This window comes from Arvicola amphibius, chromosome 2, assembly GCF_903992535.2.
Source record: "Arvicola amphibius chromosome 2, mArvAmp1.2, whole genome shotgun sequence".
NCBI lineage: Eukaryota > Metazoa > Chordata > Mammalia > Rodentia > Cricetidae > Arvicola > Arvicola amphibius.
Genome location: NC_052048.2, coordinates 44,314,956 through 44,333,173, shown reverse-complemented (window position 1 = coordinate 44,333,173; position 18,218 = coordinate 44,314,956). Strand labels below are relative to the sequence as shown.

At 37.4% G+C, this 18,218-nt stretch overlaps 1 protein-coding gene across 3 annotated transcripts in view; it reads left to right on the top strand.

Annotated features, from left to right (window-relative positions):
* The window catches only part of Chl1 (cell adhesion molecule L1 like), an 84,872-nt gene that overhangs the window by 48,100 nt on the left and 18,554 nt on the right, over positions 1-18,218 (top strand). For all 3 annotated transcript variants that reach the window (XM_038319834.1, XM_038319835.1, XM_038319833.1), the window contains 8 exons: positions 3,390-3,530; positions 4,177-4,288; positions 5,617-5,783; positions 6,852-7,017; positions 9,758-9,882; positions 13,075-13,176; positions 13,771-13,968; positions 15,129-15,199. In XM_038319834.1, coding sequence (XP_038175762.1) covers positions 3,390-3,530; positions 4,177-4,288; positions 5,617-5,783; positions 6,852-7,017; positions 9,758-9,882; positions 13,075-13,176; positions 13,771-13,968; positions 15,129-15,199 — 1,082 coding nt within the window. The remainder of the gene's footprint in view (positions 1-3,389; positions 3,531-4,176; positions 4,289-5,616; positions 5,784-6,851; positions 7,018-9,757; positions 9,883-13,074; positions 13,177-13,770; positions 13,969-15,128; positions 15,200-18,218) is intronic.

The following is an 18,218-nucleotide window of genomic DNA, read 5'->3' as shown; positions in this document are numbered from 1 at the left end:
TTTTGTGCATGGTGATAGACATGGATCTACGGATCTACTTTCATTCTTCTACAGGTTGACATCCAGTTATGCCAGCATCATTTGTTGAAGATGCTTTCTTTCTTCCATTGTGTGCTTTTAGCTCCTTTATCAAAAATCAGGTGTTCATAGGTTTGTGGGTTAAGATCTGGGTCTTCTATTCGATTCCATTGGTCGACTTCTCTATTTTTATGCCAATACCAAGCTGTTTTCAATACTGTAGCTCTGTAATAGAGTTTGAAGTCAGGGATGGTAATGCCTCCAGAAGTTCCTTTATTGTATAAGATTGTTTTGGCTATCCTGGGTTTCTTGTTCTTCCATATAAAGTTGATTATTGTCCTCTCAAGATCTGTGAAGAATTTTGATGGGATCTTTAAGGGGATTGCATTAAATCTATAGATTGCCTTTGGTAGTATTGCCATTTTTACTATGTTGATCCTCCCAATCCAAGAGCAAGGGAGATCCTTCCATTTTCTGATATCCTCTTCAATTTCTTTCTTCAAAGACTTAAAGTTCTTGTCAAATAGGTCTTTCACTTCCTTGGTTAGAGTTACCCCAAGATATTTTATGCTATTTGTGGCTATTGTGAAAGGTGAAGCTTCTCTGATTTCTTTCTCTGCTTCCTTATCCTTTGTATATAGGAGGGCGACTGATTTTTTGGAGTTGATCTTGTAACCTGTCACGATACTAAAGGAGTTTATCAGCTGTAGGAGTTCTTTGGTGGAGTTTTTCGGGTCGCTTATGTACACTATCATATCATCTGCAAATAACGAAAGTTTAACTTCTTCCTTTCCAATTCGAATCCCCTTGATCCCCTTGTTTTGTCTTATTGCTATTGCTAGAACTTCAAGCACTATATTGAAGAGATAAGGAGAAAGTGGACAGCCTTGTCGCGTTCCTGAATTTAGTGGGATGGCCTTGAGTTTCTCACCATTTAATTTGATGTTAGCTGTCGGCTTGCTGTAAATAGCCTTTATTATATTTAGGAATGACCCCTGTGTCCCTAATCTCTAAAAGACCTTTTGCCTTATATGTCTGTAGACAACAGCAGAAACAAACATTTGGGGAGATTTATGAAATTTTATCCTGTTGGAATGTGTTATACCATTAGGCCAATTGATTGCTTTTCTTGGGAAACTTCTCTGGATGATTTATCTTTTTCTTCAGATGTCTCATTTGTTCAGTGGTTTTCAGATTTCTTAGTTGTAGACAAAAGCAAAACCTCTTCATCAACATAAGCCGTATCCTGGTTTCCATTCTGAGTTCAGTACATCTTTAATAATATACAGACTGATTCAATTCAGCAGTCTTTTTTTCTATTACCCAATATCTCTCCACAGCTGTCATTCTTTCATTAACAATTAGAAAGTCCAAAGATAACACAATAACATACTGGATCCAGATTCTCTGTGTATTTTCCATCATTATGTGGCTTATTTTTTTCTTATTTTTTTCTTACTCCTCTTTATTATTTTAAAACTATTTTTAATCTATTACTGTATATACTTTTTCTCCTTTCTCTCCTAAGCATATGTATATTTTTAAACATATTATAACCTGCTTAGAGCTTTATTTTGTCTGGATCTGTCTTTACTGCGCATCTGTATTTTTTTTTTGATCACATGAGATGATTCTTAAATTGTTATGTCAGCTGCCAGGATCACTCAGCTTGGTGAATGGAACCACTCATGCTGGTTGATGGCGTGTTCCTCCCCACTTGGTTCCCTGAGAACTTAGCTTCATGGTGGAGGGACTGGAGGGAGACAGGTATACTTCCCAAGCTCTCAGAAGTTGTTAGGTTCTTGATGTTACTGAATAATATGCTACCCTCTGCTCATAAACCCCATGTTAGTGTTATGTAACATGGACCCTTAAAAAAAGTTGTGCCATATTTGCAGCCAGCACCAAGCCAGAAAGCTACCTACTAAAGGAGCCACCTCTCTGTTTGATGTTAGCACCAAGTTTACCTAAGAAAAGACAGTAAGATAGTTACCAAGAAGGTACATTTCACAGTTTGTGTGCATTTAATCCCCCCCAAATGTTTTTAGAGTTTTCTTAGATTTTATGTGGATCTATGTTGGCAAAAGTTGGGGTGCCAGTTATTTAATTAATTTATGTAATTATTCTTTGTCAATAAAAAAACCAGGAATCAGATATTGGTGTTAGAACCTGAATGATCACAGAAGCACCAGAGAAGCCACCAGTGACCTCCTATCTCTTCTGTTCCTCCATCACAAAGAGCTGAGATCTTCTTTAAGATCTGCCTTACTACTTCTTGTCTCTCAATGTATCCCCAGTCCTCCAAAACTTTTATGGATAATTTTGGTCCACTAGTGGCTAGCTCCAGCTCCACCGTCTGGTTCAAATCAAGCTTTATTATCAGAATGCAATAAAAATATCACACAATAGACCTCTATTCACAAATAGATAGAAGTGGAAAAGTCTGAAATGTACTTCAACTTAAATGGTGATGCAAATATGGTGCGTATATATCTAGGAATACTATTCAGCTGTAAAGAAAACTAAACATGAAATTTCAGAGTAAATAGATGCAACTAGGAAATATAATATTATAGTAGCCCAGACACAGAAAATAAACTCCACATGCTCTTTCTCATCTCTGGTTCCAAAATTATCAGATGTGAATAAATACCCTGGAGTGACTTCAGAAACCAGAGAGTAAAAAGGAGATCATTATAGAAAGTGGGGTAAATTGTATTGCTAAAAAGTTGTAGACAAGACAGCTACATCAAAAAGAAGATGAGGAGGAGTAGGGAGTTTATCATGAAAGAAGGAAGGAAGGAAGGAAGGAAGGAAGGAAGGAAGGAAGGAAGGAAGGAAGGAAGGGATTAAAGCTTGGTAGTTACATATTTGTAATAAATAAGTGATAATATAAAACACATGAAATAAAGGCATAAACTCAAAACTAGTAGAAAGGGGAAAACAGGAACCAGGAAAGATGCTGTCAAGAGAAAAAAACAGGGCCAGTTAGAATCTATTTGTTGCTGTGTACTTGGGCAACATCTAGATGCAGATGCTGAAGTGTGAGTCTACTCACAGTAGGACTCAGATGTCAAACAGATCACCTCCAATCTTATGATCAGGGATGCAAAGAGGCAATGAACTGTAGGCAACATGGGTTCTCATCATATTTATTTGAAAGCATAATTTGAAAAGGAGTTGCAGATGCAAAGGGTCTGAAAAGGTACCCATGTTGATTTGAACAAAATGTAAAGACTTGACTTCAGTGAGCTATTTTTCACCCTAAACTGGTCTTAAAATATAGATACTGTGTGACGCATTTAATAAATCATTCATAAATATTTTATATTCTGTTCTTTATCATACTGCCAGTCTCTCTTCTCTTTTAGATCATCCATTTCCTGGTGACGTTATGTTCCCCAGGGAAATCAGTTTTACAAATCTACAACCAAATCATACTGCTGTCTATCAGTGTGAAGCTTCAAATATCCATGGAACCATCCTTGCCAGTGCCAATATTGATGTTGTAGGTGAGCATACCTGCATCTTGACTTCACTTACTGTTTGCTGAAGGAAAATGCTCACTTATAGTCATAAATACCAGCTTTTTATGGGTGTGACTGTACATGTCTGTGTTCATGTGGTGGCCAGAAGACAACCTCAGGTAACATTACTAAGGTACACTCTATCTTTATTTTTGGGACAGTGTCCCTCATAAATCTGGAACTTATGAAGTAGCCTTGGATTGCTTCCAGTGAGCATCAGGGATCCCCCTGTTTTTTTAATTCTCATTGGCAGGATTACACTCTAGTGCCCTTTTCTTTTTCTATTGATCTTTTAAACATAGATTTGGGGGGGGGGGGATAAATTGATGTTTGTGCATGAAATTCTTTACTTACTGAGCTATCTCTCCAGTCTGAAGTCCAAATGAATTTTTGACATATAAATCATGGGGAAGAAAAACAATGTATGGTTCATGTTCTGTGTAGGCATTGGATATTGTACCTGAATTATGCTTTCAGAATATGCTGGTTTTGTATAATATTCAAATTCAGGAATTTGTACTGAACTGTGCAGCCATCTTCTATTCTTATAAATATGTCAAGGATATAGAAAATGTTCTTTGTACCTAATTTTTGCAGAAAGGTTTAAAACCTTATCTTTACTTCCGATTAGATGTTGTCCCACTGATTCAAACTAAGAATGAAGAAAATTACGCTACGGTGATTGGGTACAGTGCCTTTTTAAATTGCGAGTATTTTGCTTCACCCAAGGCCACAGTGATCTGGTAAGATGACTTGCTGTTCTATTAACAAAATGGGTGTGGGGGATTGTTGAGCTACTATTTTGCAGTCTGCACTGTGTTCCTGTTGCTTCAGAGAGCCAATGCCTCTGAGAAATAAAGAAAGAAATTTAATTACTCATCCCTCCTGAAGCATTGACTAGAATCCTGGGATTTTTTTTCATGAAGAAATATACAGAGCCATTTGTGTTCATAAAGCACACAAAGAATTAAAATGATTGCTAAGACAATTTTAAAGATTGATTTGTTTTTCTATGATGGGTCTAACTAAAGATTGTTATGACTTCTGGGCTGTCTGATTAGCTTAACCTGCAGTCAATTGCAAACCCAATTAAGACTTTGCTAACATTCATTTTGATTTTAATAATGCTATTGTTGTTTAAGTCTAAACATATCACCCTAATCTTCTCCCATCTTAGCTGCTTTACTGATAAAGTTGGTTACTTTACTGTGAAATTATTGTGCTATTCCCATACAGGGCCTGAAGTAGGAAGAAAGTAGTGAGGTCGGGCAAGGCAAAAGCAGAGTCATAACTTATCTGATTCAATTGTGAGCTTTTGTCCATTTTATGGCTTTGGTTTTTGACTTCTAAAAATATTTGATGAAAATATTATTTATCTTGATTTCTGAAATGCTTTAAACTTTGCATCTGAGGCAAGTCCCGTGCACGTCTCAGCCTAGCCCTCACTTTGAAAAACCTGTGCCAGTAGCCCATTTGTCCTCTACAATTGAGAGCACAAGCAATCACTTACTGTGAAATGCACAGGGTTAATCAGGCTGTGACAAGAAGTGCTTGGAGAATGGATGGATGTGGGAGAAAATGAGCCGGAGGTTGATAGGGTAAGTGTAATACATGTCCACAGGAGAGGCAAGACTTCCTGGCTTATAATATTTCTGAATGACCAATGTTCTCCTAGGAGAGCCGGAGGTTGGGAAGGTTTATTATCTGTTTCAATTATTGGCTTCCCTATTTGCTAGCCCAGAGCAATCATTAACTAAAGGCTTTACCATAAATAAGCCAGGAAATATTTATTAAGCTTTGAGGACACATGCAAAGCAGTGCTAGAAGATATGAGACAAATAGAAGCAACTGGAAAAGTAGGGGATTGGATTCTCTTCAGCTCTAGTCTGTTGGTCAGCTCTGATATACACCACGGACAGTTCGAAGAGATAAATCAGTTTCTATAAGTACATTTCATAAGGTCTACCAAGCACCCGAAGAAGGCGTAAGCCTGGATGATATCAAGGAACAGTATCTGAAGAATACAAAATTGTGTCTCAATCAAAAATCACTCATTTCTGCATCTCCACAGGGAAGTGGCCGATGAAACACATCCCCTTGAAGGTAGTCGGTACCATACCCATGAAAATGGCACTCTGGAGATCTACAGAACCACTGAGGAAGATGCAGGATCCTACTCTTGTTGGGTAGAAAACGCAATAGGAAAAGCCGTCATCACAGCCAATTTGGATATTAGAAGTACTGTTATTTTGCTTTTATATTCATGAATTCCCACATGGATTCTCTTTGTTTTCTCAAACAAAACAGTGCTATTTAAACTTGAGCACCTATAAAAGTTCCTTTGATTATATCTCAAAAGCAATCTATTGCATTTCATCTGAAAGACTACTGATAGTATAGCAGGGTGAGATGTTCATGGATTTAGGCCATCTTAGCAGGTAGCTGTGTGTTGTTAGTGGTATATTTTCAGATCTATGTTTTATTCCAGAAGTGAACTAGAGGTATTACCAAGCATTAGCTTTTCTTTTCTTTCTTTATTTTTTTTTTTCATAGAAGTTTGATCTTTACAAAAAAGCGGTTTGACAACTTTGGGCAGGCTTTTTTGTTCTCTTTAAACCACCGAACTAGAAACATTCTTGTCAACCAGGCTTCCCTCTTCAGTGAAGTCCTAGGAAGATGCCAATAGACTCAGGCTTCACTGTTATTTTTATTTTTCATATTTTTTTTAATCTCAGAGATCCATAGTTTTGATAGTAACAATTGCTTTTGTCCTAAGTTGTTATGATCCCTGACTCATTCAGTAAGATCCCCACAAGTCAATATTAAATGTTTGGAGTGTCCTCCCTCCTAAGCTCTGAGAGTTTCTTAGTAAGAAGACAAGTGCAGCATCCTTTTGTCTAGTCCTCCATATTTCTGTGGATACATTTATGCCAGGGCTTCACCATTTCAGCTCATCTTTCTGATTTAATAATAAGTATGTGCATATAAAATCAACTAACTTTCCAATTCTCCTTATAACATGATTATATATCTGGATGCTACAGAATGAGAACGTACATTATTTTCAACTTCCAGAGACATTTTTTAGCTCACAGTTTTGTTATTTACTCAGCAAAGAGTGGTAAGAAAGCGTGCTAACATTAATTGGTTCATGCACCTAAACTTTCTCATGTTTAATGTTAGAAAATTGCAGTGGGACACAGCATAACAGTTTTGGTTGGCGAGGTTGTCGACACTGTACACGAATAGAGTGTGCTGTGCTCTGTAGTCCTAACGGCCACCTTTGTTTGACTGACAACCACGCAGATGCCACAAAGCTCAAAGTTTTCCCGAAGAACCCTCGCATCCCGAAATCACACGCACTTGAACTACACTGTGAAAGCCAATGCGACGCCCATTTGAAACACAGCTTGAGGCTGTCCTGGAGTAAAGATGGGGAGCCTTTTGAAATTAATGGCACAGAAGATGGCAGGTAAGTCCACTGCTGTGAATGAAGACCGGGTTGTGGGTGAGTTGCAGATTTCACATGTGAAAAAATGTCCCCAAATTATTCACACTACACTAAAGTATAAAAACTCAAATGTTTCATTCTTCAAATCAGTATTCAGAAGATCTTAAAGTATTTATTGTTTGTTTTATGTCCTTCTTGCTTCTGTTCTGTACCTTTTATAAAATGTGGTTTCTCCTCTCAGAGCTGGATACAGAAGCCAGGTGTGAGATGCAGTTTACGTGCATAGGTTTGGGAGCTTCTGGGAGCACTGGGAAGACAGGGAGAGCAAGATGTCAAGGGTGTTGCTTTGGGGGGGGGGGTTTATGCTCATGCATGGGCAGCACATCTCTGATCCAGGTATCTGAAAACTTTTGCCTCCTCCCCAAACACCTTGCCCACTTGCTGCCACAGGAGACCCAGCTGTTGCTATCCCATTGTCTGCCCGAGCCACTGTCACACTGCATTCTAAAAAGGCAGTCACTATCCGTTCCCTTCTCCCTGCCAGTCTCACACGAGTTTTTACCCATAAAATCCCAATTATATCTAGTAGTCATCTCGTTATGACATGTTGCCAATATTATCTGGCCCTTCTATCAGTAGGAGTACCTTGCAGAACCCTTGGCAGATATCAAAATCCATGTGGTCAAGTGCATTCTATAGAAGGATATTCTATCAATCTCATACCTTTACTTAAGATATAAGTTACATTTACAGTATTTTAAGTAGTCAATACAGTGTGAATACTCAGCAAACAGTCATTATACAGTGTGATTTAGAGAATAATGTCACGAACAATTGTAGCTGTTCAATACACATATGTTTAATAGCTTTTGTCCATCCCTAATCAGTTGAAGCTGTGAATTTAGAACTTATATATACAAAGGCTGAAGGTGCATTTCTGAGTATTCTGAACAGGAGAAATACAGAAGATAGAACAAAGAGGAAAGCTTGAATGACTGATGAGAATCACTTAAGGGCAACCAAAAGATAAGGGGATCAATAGAATCCACTAGAATTAAAAGAGTCAGAAAGTCTGCTTTGTCTGTTAAATCACACAAAGGTCAGTTACGTTTCTGCTTTATTGTCACTGAGTGAGAGCTAGGAATTTATCATTTTGAAGTCAAATCTCATCTGAAGTTACACAGTAACTCCAAAGGTCTGGAGATAACCCAGGTTTTCTTTTGATGAGATCTCAGTGGAGTCTTGGTTAAAAGAATGAACTCAAACTCAGTGTTGTTCAAATCCCAATGCTGACTTACTGGATTGCTGCCCTCACACTGTCTGCTTGATGTCTTTCTACCTCCAGTTTTTATAACATAACTCGATGAAAAGGAAGAAAAAGCTGGAGTGTAAGACTATTGTGAATTCAGATTTGATGGTCTCAGGAAATAGAAGGAACAGCTCATTGTTCACTATTCCATTTTGGACCATTCATTCATCATTTCTCTAGCCGGTTCCTTTCGTGACTGTTATTGCATTGGTTTCATTGTTTTAGTATCTCCATATGCATACACATGCCATATCTCTACGCAAAGATACCAATTTCAGCTGTGACCACTGACAAATCGCATCATACGAGTTGATGTGAGAACGAGGGGAGCTACCTCCAGTCCAGTTAGCCCCATTATAGTTCAGTTTTGTTTCCTCGTCTTCAAAGTTTTCAGTATATTAATTTAGTACTAAATTTTTGAAGTATGTAAAACGGTCACCTTTTCCACAAAAAAAGCCATTGCTTACATTTTTCCCACTAATACCTATTACTGTGAATGTACTTTAAATTTAATGGTACATTTTGTAAAAAGAAAAATGAGGATTAATGTTGATAATATGTCTCTAAGTATAGAGAAAAACATAAAATTGACAAAGGACTGATTTTTGTGTGACAAACTATTGCAAACTGGCAAAATACAAAGAAATGGGTTTTAAAAATAGCCTTGAAGTGATTTGCAGAAAGAAGTACAGGACTGCCACCTAGTGTTCAAATGCATTAAATGCTTCAATTATTACAAGTTGGAAATTAACTATTGGAGGACTGGGAAACATCAAAAGGGGAGAGGGGAGTGAGAAAAATATATAGCTCAATTAAAAATAATAAAGTATAAAAACATTTTTAAAAGATACTATCAGACTCCATGATCCTGGTTTTGTGGAACTGGGTAGAGTTCTAAAATCTTTTTTCCAGAAGCATCCTGTTTGGTTCTGTATAAGGTTTACTGGTTATAGCATAACAATTATGTAATTATCAACAGTCACCAGGTAGAGGCAGGTGAATCTCTATGAGTTCCAGGCTAGCCTGGTTAGCGAAAAATTTCCAGGCCAGCCTGGGAGTCAGGGAACTTACACAGAGAAATCCTTTCTTCAAAAACTAAAAACCAAAATCCCAAACCCCTAAAATTTCCTAGCTCTCTTAGTATAATATAAAATTTGACCAGCCCAAACTTCTGTCACAACCCATAGGTCACAGATGGTTGATTATATAATTTATAAAAATACGATCCCATTTAATACTGTGTAGTCGTGTGTATATTGTGAGACTGTATTCCAGGTTGTCATCTGCGACCTTCTCTGGTAACATTTGCATGGTAGAACTGGTCTATTCGCTCTGTCTCGAATCATTTTCCATGCAGGAACTTGCATCATGGGTTGTGAAAGGAATGTGTTTCTGCTGTTGGACATGTTCTTACCCGCATCATGTACTTTTTGCTGTCCCCCATCCCAACAGAATATTGATTGATGGAGCTAATCTGACCATATCCAACATCTCGGCAGAAGATCAGGGTATTTATTCCTGTTCTGCTCAAACTGCTCTTGATAGCGTTTCTGAGAAAACTCATGTAACCGTCCTTGGTAAGTGAAAGCAGAGAGAATATCTGCCCCGTGCTTCCTAGGAGTGCTTAACGTCCTTTGTTTCTAGGTGTTAAAGCGAATGATTACTTGGGCCTCTCCTCTTAAAGTGAAATCTGATTTTTTGTTTGTTTGAAGTGCAACTTTGCTTTTAAATTATTTCTGCTTTTCTCACATAAAAGAAATTAATTAATGCCTAATTATTTTTCCCTATGTGGGAACTCTGCCAGTAGCAGCAGGAGATACGCCATGCTGGCAGTGAAAAGAAAAACCAGGGTCTTGATCCCCCCATTACCACGGTTCAGAGACATGGGGCTGAGAACAGAAGAGAGCTCTATGAAGAGCCAGGAGTGGATGCTCGGTGTTTACACTCTACACCAGAACCTTAGGGTGAACTCCCAGCGCCCCAGGAATCTGAACGCAGACATCAAATATTCTATAAACGAACATATTTGAATGTTTTAAGTACTAATTGGAAAACAGTGTGCACACTCCACTGGCGCAATCAATGTCATTAACCCTGAAACTACTAGCGTTTATAGCCCTCAGACCATCTGCTGGCTTCTTTCCAAATGCCTTTCTCTATTAACTCACCACCAGCTCTTAATCCTGTAAACATGCCCTGGAAAGACAGCCCCAGCAAACCATTTAAGATGTAGCTTTCACTCCAGGTATAGCATCCTGAGACGTGTGGAGGGCATTCATACCCTTTCTCCTTGCCCTCTATGTAGGCTTCCTGAATCTCACTGCCTATGTCATAGTTACTCCAGGAAGATTTTTCCTATGCAATTCCTTCTGAAAGGATCCTCCCACCATTAGAATTTCAAGTCCACCTCAAAAACAGGCTCTGCATACTCTGTCCACATGCATTTAAGGAGGAGTTCCTGCTAACGCCTATTGACATTTCCTAATGTAATAAGCTAAATATTACCCGAGACCCCACCATCTACAGGTAGCTTAACAGTTTCCCACCATGGAAAGTGAGTTAGCTGGTGTTGGATTCCTTTATATAAAGCCAGTAGCTACTAAGCTAAGTCCAATTAAATACAAGCTACATTGGAGCAGGTCTAGAGTTGGCTCCTTGGGTGAGATGCTTAGCTCTAGGTAAGTGAGCTTCTTCGGGACTCTGCAAGTGAAAATATTTAATATTCTTTTAGCTATTCTAGCAGCATTTAAAAGTTATAGAAGCTGAACATCTGGTAAGCAATGCCGCATCTCAGGCAGCATGAATACAGAACATCTGGACATGTGAGCTTTCCTCCTCAGAATTTTGAGTGATGACAGCATCAAACGGTTGGCTTTCTGCTGTTGGCAGCCACCTTCTGGATTTTATTGCAATTTTTAAAATCCACCCTTATGATTACTCTTCCATTTTCTAGTACTGTGAAATTTTGGTAATTTTAAATATACAGTGGCTATGATCAAACATGCTCTTTATTTACATGGTAATCGCCTAACATTTTAGTAATATTTGAAAAATTTTAGATAAGATGGGGTTATTTTTTTTTAAACTGCTTCCTTGGTTTTAAAGTATAATTTTTAAGTTTTAATATCTGATTAAAACATACCAATAATTAACCATAAAATGATTCTGGACATGTGTATAGCTTCTAAAATATTTTATCCTAGAAAACAATATTTTAAAAGCCTAGACATAAACAAGTTTTCCTAGAAGTTGTTTCCAGAAGTTTTAGCATAAAAATATTTTAAGAGGAGCTGGAGAGATGGGTCAGCAGAAGAGCGCTGGTCAGCTCTGAGTTCAGTTCCCAGCACCCACATGGTGGCTCACAACCACCTGGAATGAGATCTGGCGCCCTCTTCTGGCCTGCAGGCATACATGCAGTCAGAACACTATACATAATAAATAAATAAATAAATCTTTTTAAAAAATATATTTTAAGAAGCAGTTTTCAAAGCTTTTGTTCCTCGGGTTCCATGTGATGTTAGAAGAAGTCAGATTTTCATCTCAAATGAAACATGGTAATTGGGATGGGCAAGGAAACCTCAGAATATATTGGATTCTTAGCAAATCCCAAAGAGGAAAGAAAATTCTCTAAGCTTGCAAATATAGAACACTATTGAAGAAATACATTTTGCGGGGAAGGAAGACTGGGAAGAACCTATGGTTTTGTGCACTTCTGGCAAGCAGTCTGCTCATGAAGTCCTAGCCTGGAGAAATACTTTTATATTTAAGTCCCTGAACTTTGAATAGAGTTATATGCCAAACTTTAAAAGTAAAAATGTTCCATTCTGAACTATAAATAATGCTTTTTGTCAATGTTCACTTAACAAGAACTTGTCAAGTAATATAGGCCAGCATGGATAATAGTCTCACTGTCTCCTCTAAGCGGAAGCATATGTTCTCCTTGAATACTAAGAATATTAGAGCAAATTTTGACAGTAAAGTTTATTTATGGTAAGAATTCCCTGTTTTACATGGGCACACACACAATATATATATCGTAACACTTAAATATTTGTAACTGCTCTTGATTTACCAGTTTTGTTACATTTGCCAGTGCCCAATATGTATCTGGCATCTGTGCTGGCATCTCTAGATTCATCTCCTCTCCCTCTCTTTCCCTGGAAATCCCACATATCCTCTCCTCCCTAGCTATTTGCCTTTCATCTCTTTATTAAACTAATCAAATGCACCTTGGCAAATAGACATCTTCACAGTGTACAATATGATTAGCCCACAACAGGTAGTTTCTCAATATTCTTATTGTTACTTTTATGCATCACTGATAAAAGTTAAATATTTTCAAGGCTCAGCTTCTCTTTGAATCAGTTCCCAAGAGAGGCAAATACTCTCACCAAATAAAATAACATCAATAAGAGGCCTGCTGTTTTCTGGGGGAGGTGGAAGAGAACCTGGAGGAGTGCAGGGAAGGGAAGCTGTGGTCAGAATGTGTTGTATAAGAGAAGAATAAGTTTCAAAAGGTGAGAATGTGCTTTGTGATCGTCAAAGAATCTTTGGTGTGTAAAAAGATTATTGCTACCCTCAGCGTGGTGCATCCTCAAGGTGGAGACTTGAAAGATACACTGGAAGCTTTGACTACTAATTCCTCTCAGGGAATTGAACTTGGCTGATGGTCGATGATCTCGCAATCTCTTGAAAAAGGTGGAACCATCTTTGCTCTGGCACCCGCAGTGTGCACTGTCACATGACAGCTATCTTTTGTTATTGATTAGGTGTTCCAGATCCTCCAGGAAACCTTCTCTTGTCAGAAAGACAGAACAGGAGTGTCCGGCTGTCCTGGGAAGCTGGAGATGACCACAACAGCAATATCACTGGTAGGAAGCATGATATAACCTTCATCTTTACCCACCTGTGTCAAATGCATATCATAGACATTTCAATTACCATGGGAGATTATCCTTTTAAAAATAGATTCATGTATTTGTGTGTGTGTGTGTGTGTGTGTGTGTGTGTGTGTGTGTTCCTCTTCCTATATGTTAGTGTACCTGTGAAGATCAGAAGAGGACTAGTTCAACCTTGAGTGTTGTTTCTTAAGCACTGGATCGCTCCCTTTTGGTTTGTTTGATTATTTTGAGACAGAATCTCACATTGGCCCATGACTTATCAAGCAGACTATCTTAGGGTCTAGGAATAGTAGTGATTCTCTTGTTTCCACCTTTCCCTTATTGAATACGAGGGCACACAACCAGGTTTGTGAGTGTGAGTGTGTGTGTGTGTGTGTGTGTGTGTGTGTGTGTGTGTTCTGGGAAATGAACACGGGGCTTCAAGCTTTCAAGAAAAAAAACTTTACTGCTCTGTCAGTCTCAAAATCATTTTTCTTTTTTAAGCTCTTAATGTTGCAAATAAATCTTCATAGACCATCAACAAATTCAGTATGTTTTAATGGTTTGTCCACATTCTTACCTCAGAGTACATTATAGAATTTGAAGGGAACAGAGAGGAACCTGGGAAGTGGCAGGAGCTAACTAGAGTCCAAGGAGAAGAAACAGAGGCTGTGTTATCTTTGGCTCCATATGTAAGATATCAGTTCAGGGTCACAGCTGTGAATGAAGTGGGGAGAAGTCACCCCAGCCAGCCATCGGACCATCATGAAACTCCACCAGCAGGTATGGATGGCCCCTTTGTGTAATATTTTATACTGACAGACAACAACCACAATAAAAAACAAAACAAAAAAATCTTTTACATTGACCAAATCTTTGGTTTTGAACACATTTTTTAAAAAAAGATCAAGTATGTAATGTAGGATTTTAGATTCCTCCAAATAATCTGAAAAGTTCTATAAAATAGCAATGTAGAATATTAGAAGTGATTCTTTTAACTTTTAGACTTATCTAATTGTTTGATAGTGAACAGAAGATTATTACTCTGAATAGCTTTTGATAGTATTTAGTTTCTGAATAGCTAAATATCATGTTTGAAGTAGATTTTATTATGTAAATTCTAAATGGAAGTTCAGTGTGTAAAGGAAGCCATGGATTCAGTTTCCAAAAAAACACTTTTAGCTCATAGGAAATCTTTTAATATTTTAAAACTATGTGCTAGTGTTTTGTTTAATGCATTTAGCCTTTTTGTGTTTCCATGTTTGTCTAAATCATCAGTATAATTTTGGAAATAACCAACAGAGACAGTGCAAGCAATTTATACTACAGAATTAGCATCAGGCAGTATCATTGCCATAAAATGGTGTTTGCTTTTTCTGGAGTAAAGTAAGCATGCTGGGTTACAATCTACTTTCTGACAAGGAAAAAGCAAAGTGAATTAAAACTGAATCTGGTGCTTGTATGATTTTAGTTTATACCGGACTCTGCTAAAATTCTTGTTAGGATGTTTCTAATAAAATGCCTCAGCCTGAATGTATTTCATTTCATGAAAGTTTCTTGTTAATGTTGATACATGAATTTCAATTTCACTCTGCTAGAGGCATATGTTCACAACATCCACATCTCTCAATAATTCTGACAGAAAAGTGCAGTTTGAAATTGAAAACATGTATATTAAAGCAGGCTTAGAATTTCAATTGGCAGGTTTAAATTTAAGATATATGTAATAAATTATGTACTGTTCACAGAATAGCAATTATAGAACACCGAGAACGCTGTTTTACTCCTTTTAATAAAATGTATTGTCTTCTTAGAAACGAGATTTACTGAAATTAATAAATATAAAATGTTTAATTATTTGGTTTTTGAGGGGTTAGGTATGATGTTTAATCAGCTGGTTACTATACAATGTAAAAATGTTTTTAATGTTTGTGATTTCTCAGCTCCAGATAAGAATCCACAGAACATCAGGGTTCAAGCGTCCCAACCCAAGGAGATGATTATAAAATGGGAGGTGTGTATTCCCTACAATGTTAATGTGCTTTCTCTTGATTATTTATTCATTTTAAGTAGGTTTGCTAACTATAAGGACATAACAGGATTTTTTAAGAGCAACACAATAATTGGAGAATAAAGAACTAAATTTTGATTTGTTGTCAATGCGTTAAGATTACAGTGATTAGAACTGGTTATAAAATAGAGATGTAATTCACTTGTAAAGTGCTTGCCTAGAAAGAATGAGACCTTGGACTTAAATCAAAACTAAAATAACAAACAAAAGGAATTAGTATGAAATGAGGATTAATTTTGGAAAATGATTTAATGATAGATAAAGAAAATGATCTAGATGAACTTTGTTAGGGAAAACTTCAAATTTCTAGTACTTTCTTTGAAGTATTTTAGATATTTTCACAATTAAACTATAGTAAAAACCTCTCACCATATGGTCTAATAAATATTACACAAATATCCTCCCAAAAGAGGAGCCATAGGTCTTATAAGCATTAACTCAGATTCTGATTAGAGCCTCATCTTTCTCTGCTTTAGACACAGACACTGAGGGCCTTCCAAAGTTCTCACACTAAAACTATTAGAAATGTATTTAGGAAATGCTGCTAAATCAAATCACTCTTTGACTTTGGCAAAACAATTTTTATCTGCTGAGATAACTTTCATGATAGTATTATTTCATTATGTAACTCACAAGTTTATTCTGGAACCAGGAGTCATGTTGTAGATGTATCAGCTGGGCCTGGGTACCCCACAGACACTTGTTTTCTGTGGTTTGGCTGATTGTCATTGACTATTATTTCAAAGAGAAATTTCTTTGATGAAGGGTGAGAGCTACACTTATCTGCGGGTGTATGGATAGATATTAGGAATGCAGTTAGGAATTATGCTTAAGTAGTAAATTGGTGGTAGTAAGTTCTCCACTAAAACCCTTGACATCACAACTCCAAGAGGTTGGCTATATTTCCAGTACCAGGGATGGTTTCTCTCTTGCTTAGGACTCACCTATAGACACATAACTACAGGCAACTAAGGGATGTTGTGTGTAAGAAACAGTCTTCCCCATGGATTAAAAATCCCTAAGCAATTGTCCTTGGCTTCTCAGTCAGCCTCCACCGTCGGCCACATTCAGAGAGTCCGGTTTGGTCTCATGTTCCATCAGTCCCATTCCAACTGGAGTTGGTGATCTCCTGTTAGATCTGTCCCACCGTCTCCATGGGTGAACGCACCCCTCACGGTCCTGAGTTTCTTTCTCATGTTCTCCCTCCTTCTGCTCCTCATCAGGACCTTGGAATGGCGCTGGGCTTTGATTCTTCTGCATGGACGGGCTCTGTGGGAGCCTTCTCAGCTTGGTTGATCACCTTCCTGGACCTGGGGGGAGTTGGGAGGACCTTGGTCTTAACATAGAGTAGGAAACCCCGATGGCTCCTTGGCCTGGAGAGGGAGGGAAGGGGGTATGGGTAGAGGGGAGGGGAGGGAAGGGAGAGGAGGAGGGGAGGAGTTGGAAATTTTTAAATATAAAAAAAATATTAAAAAAATCCCTAAGCGATTATTTCATACTTAATGTTCAGCCCTAAAATATATACATACTAGTAAAACTAAACAAATCAATCAGATTGTATTTACATATTATTTAGGTTTGTGTGTGTGTGTGTGTGTGTATAACAATAGTAAATAAAGAAAAACAAACTACAATGTTGAGCGGGAGTAAGGCAGGAGTCCTTAGGAGAGGTATGAGAGAAGAAAGGGAAAATGATATCATTCTATTTTACTTAAAAATTGATAATATTAAAGTGTAGATTTAAATCATCTAAAATGATTTAAAAAATAGCTGTTTCTTGATAGTTTCTGTTCATTGTTCCTAAGCATATTTAAATTAATTTTAAAATTTGTTTCAATAACATAACTAACTTCAAATAAAATGGGTAAATAACACCTAAACAACAAACAAGTGAATAATTTACCCAGATAGTAAGCTGAACTAGGGTAGTAGGAAGTTCTTCAACAGCTAACTTAAATGGGCATAGCCAAGGTATTCAACTCCCAAGTGCTAAAGGTTTTATTGCATGAATTGAAAGTTTCACTTACACTTAAAATGAAACTATGGAAAATGAAGGGAACATCATGGAAAACATTGTGTAGAAACTTTGCTGCATTCTCAGAAGTTGGCATAAGGGTGAATTTTAACTATTCTTTCTTATCACACAAATATACATATTTATGGCACAGTGCAAACATACATGGTGTTGCCATTTCTATAGTCTACAACATAAACATATTCAAATTAACATGTGGTCTATGCTAAGTACACACAATTTCTGTCTTGATAACAAGAGCAGAAGCTTTACAAGCCCTTCAATGACTTTTGTAGATTCTTGTGTCCCTAACTTAATAGCGTCTTTCTAGAGACCCCTTCACTGTGGTCAGGGCTAGAAGAGAAAGGGAAGGCTAGTGGTCTCTTTACCTGATTCATCTTTGCTCTTCTGAGAGTGAACTTGCCTTAAGTTATTTGAGAATTACTAAAGTTTTGTTGACTATTGCCTCAAAGCAAAATTCAAAAAGTCCTTCAGAAGCTCAGGGACCAAAGATTTGGCAAAATAACTAAGCAAATATTCTTAACACTGGCACAGTTTATTTTATAATTTGTCAGAGCACATTATTAAATTTATGTTTTTCCAAATTGAATAATGTTAATTTTACATATTCATTGTCAATAAGGATTGAGAAAATATAATTCTTGATTGTAGTCTGGAACTCAAAGTTTGTATCAGAGACTAAAGAGTTGGCTTGGTGGTTAAGAGCACATACTGTCTTATAGAAGACTGAGGTTTTTTCTGAGTACCCATGATAGATGCCCCACAACCTTCTGTAACCTTATCTCCAGGTGTTCCAATGCCTGGATTGGAGTTCACGGGCACCTCCACTCACTTACACATATCCACCCACAGACATACTACATATAAATAATTAAAAGTAAAAATAAATCCTCAAAAATTCTCATACAGCACTCAGGAGGCAGAGGC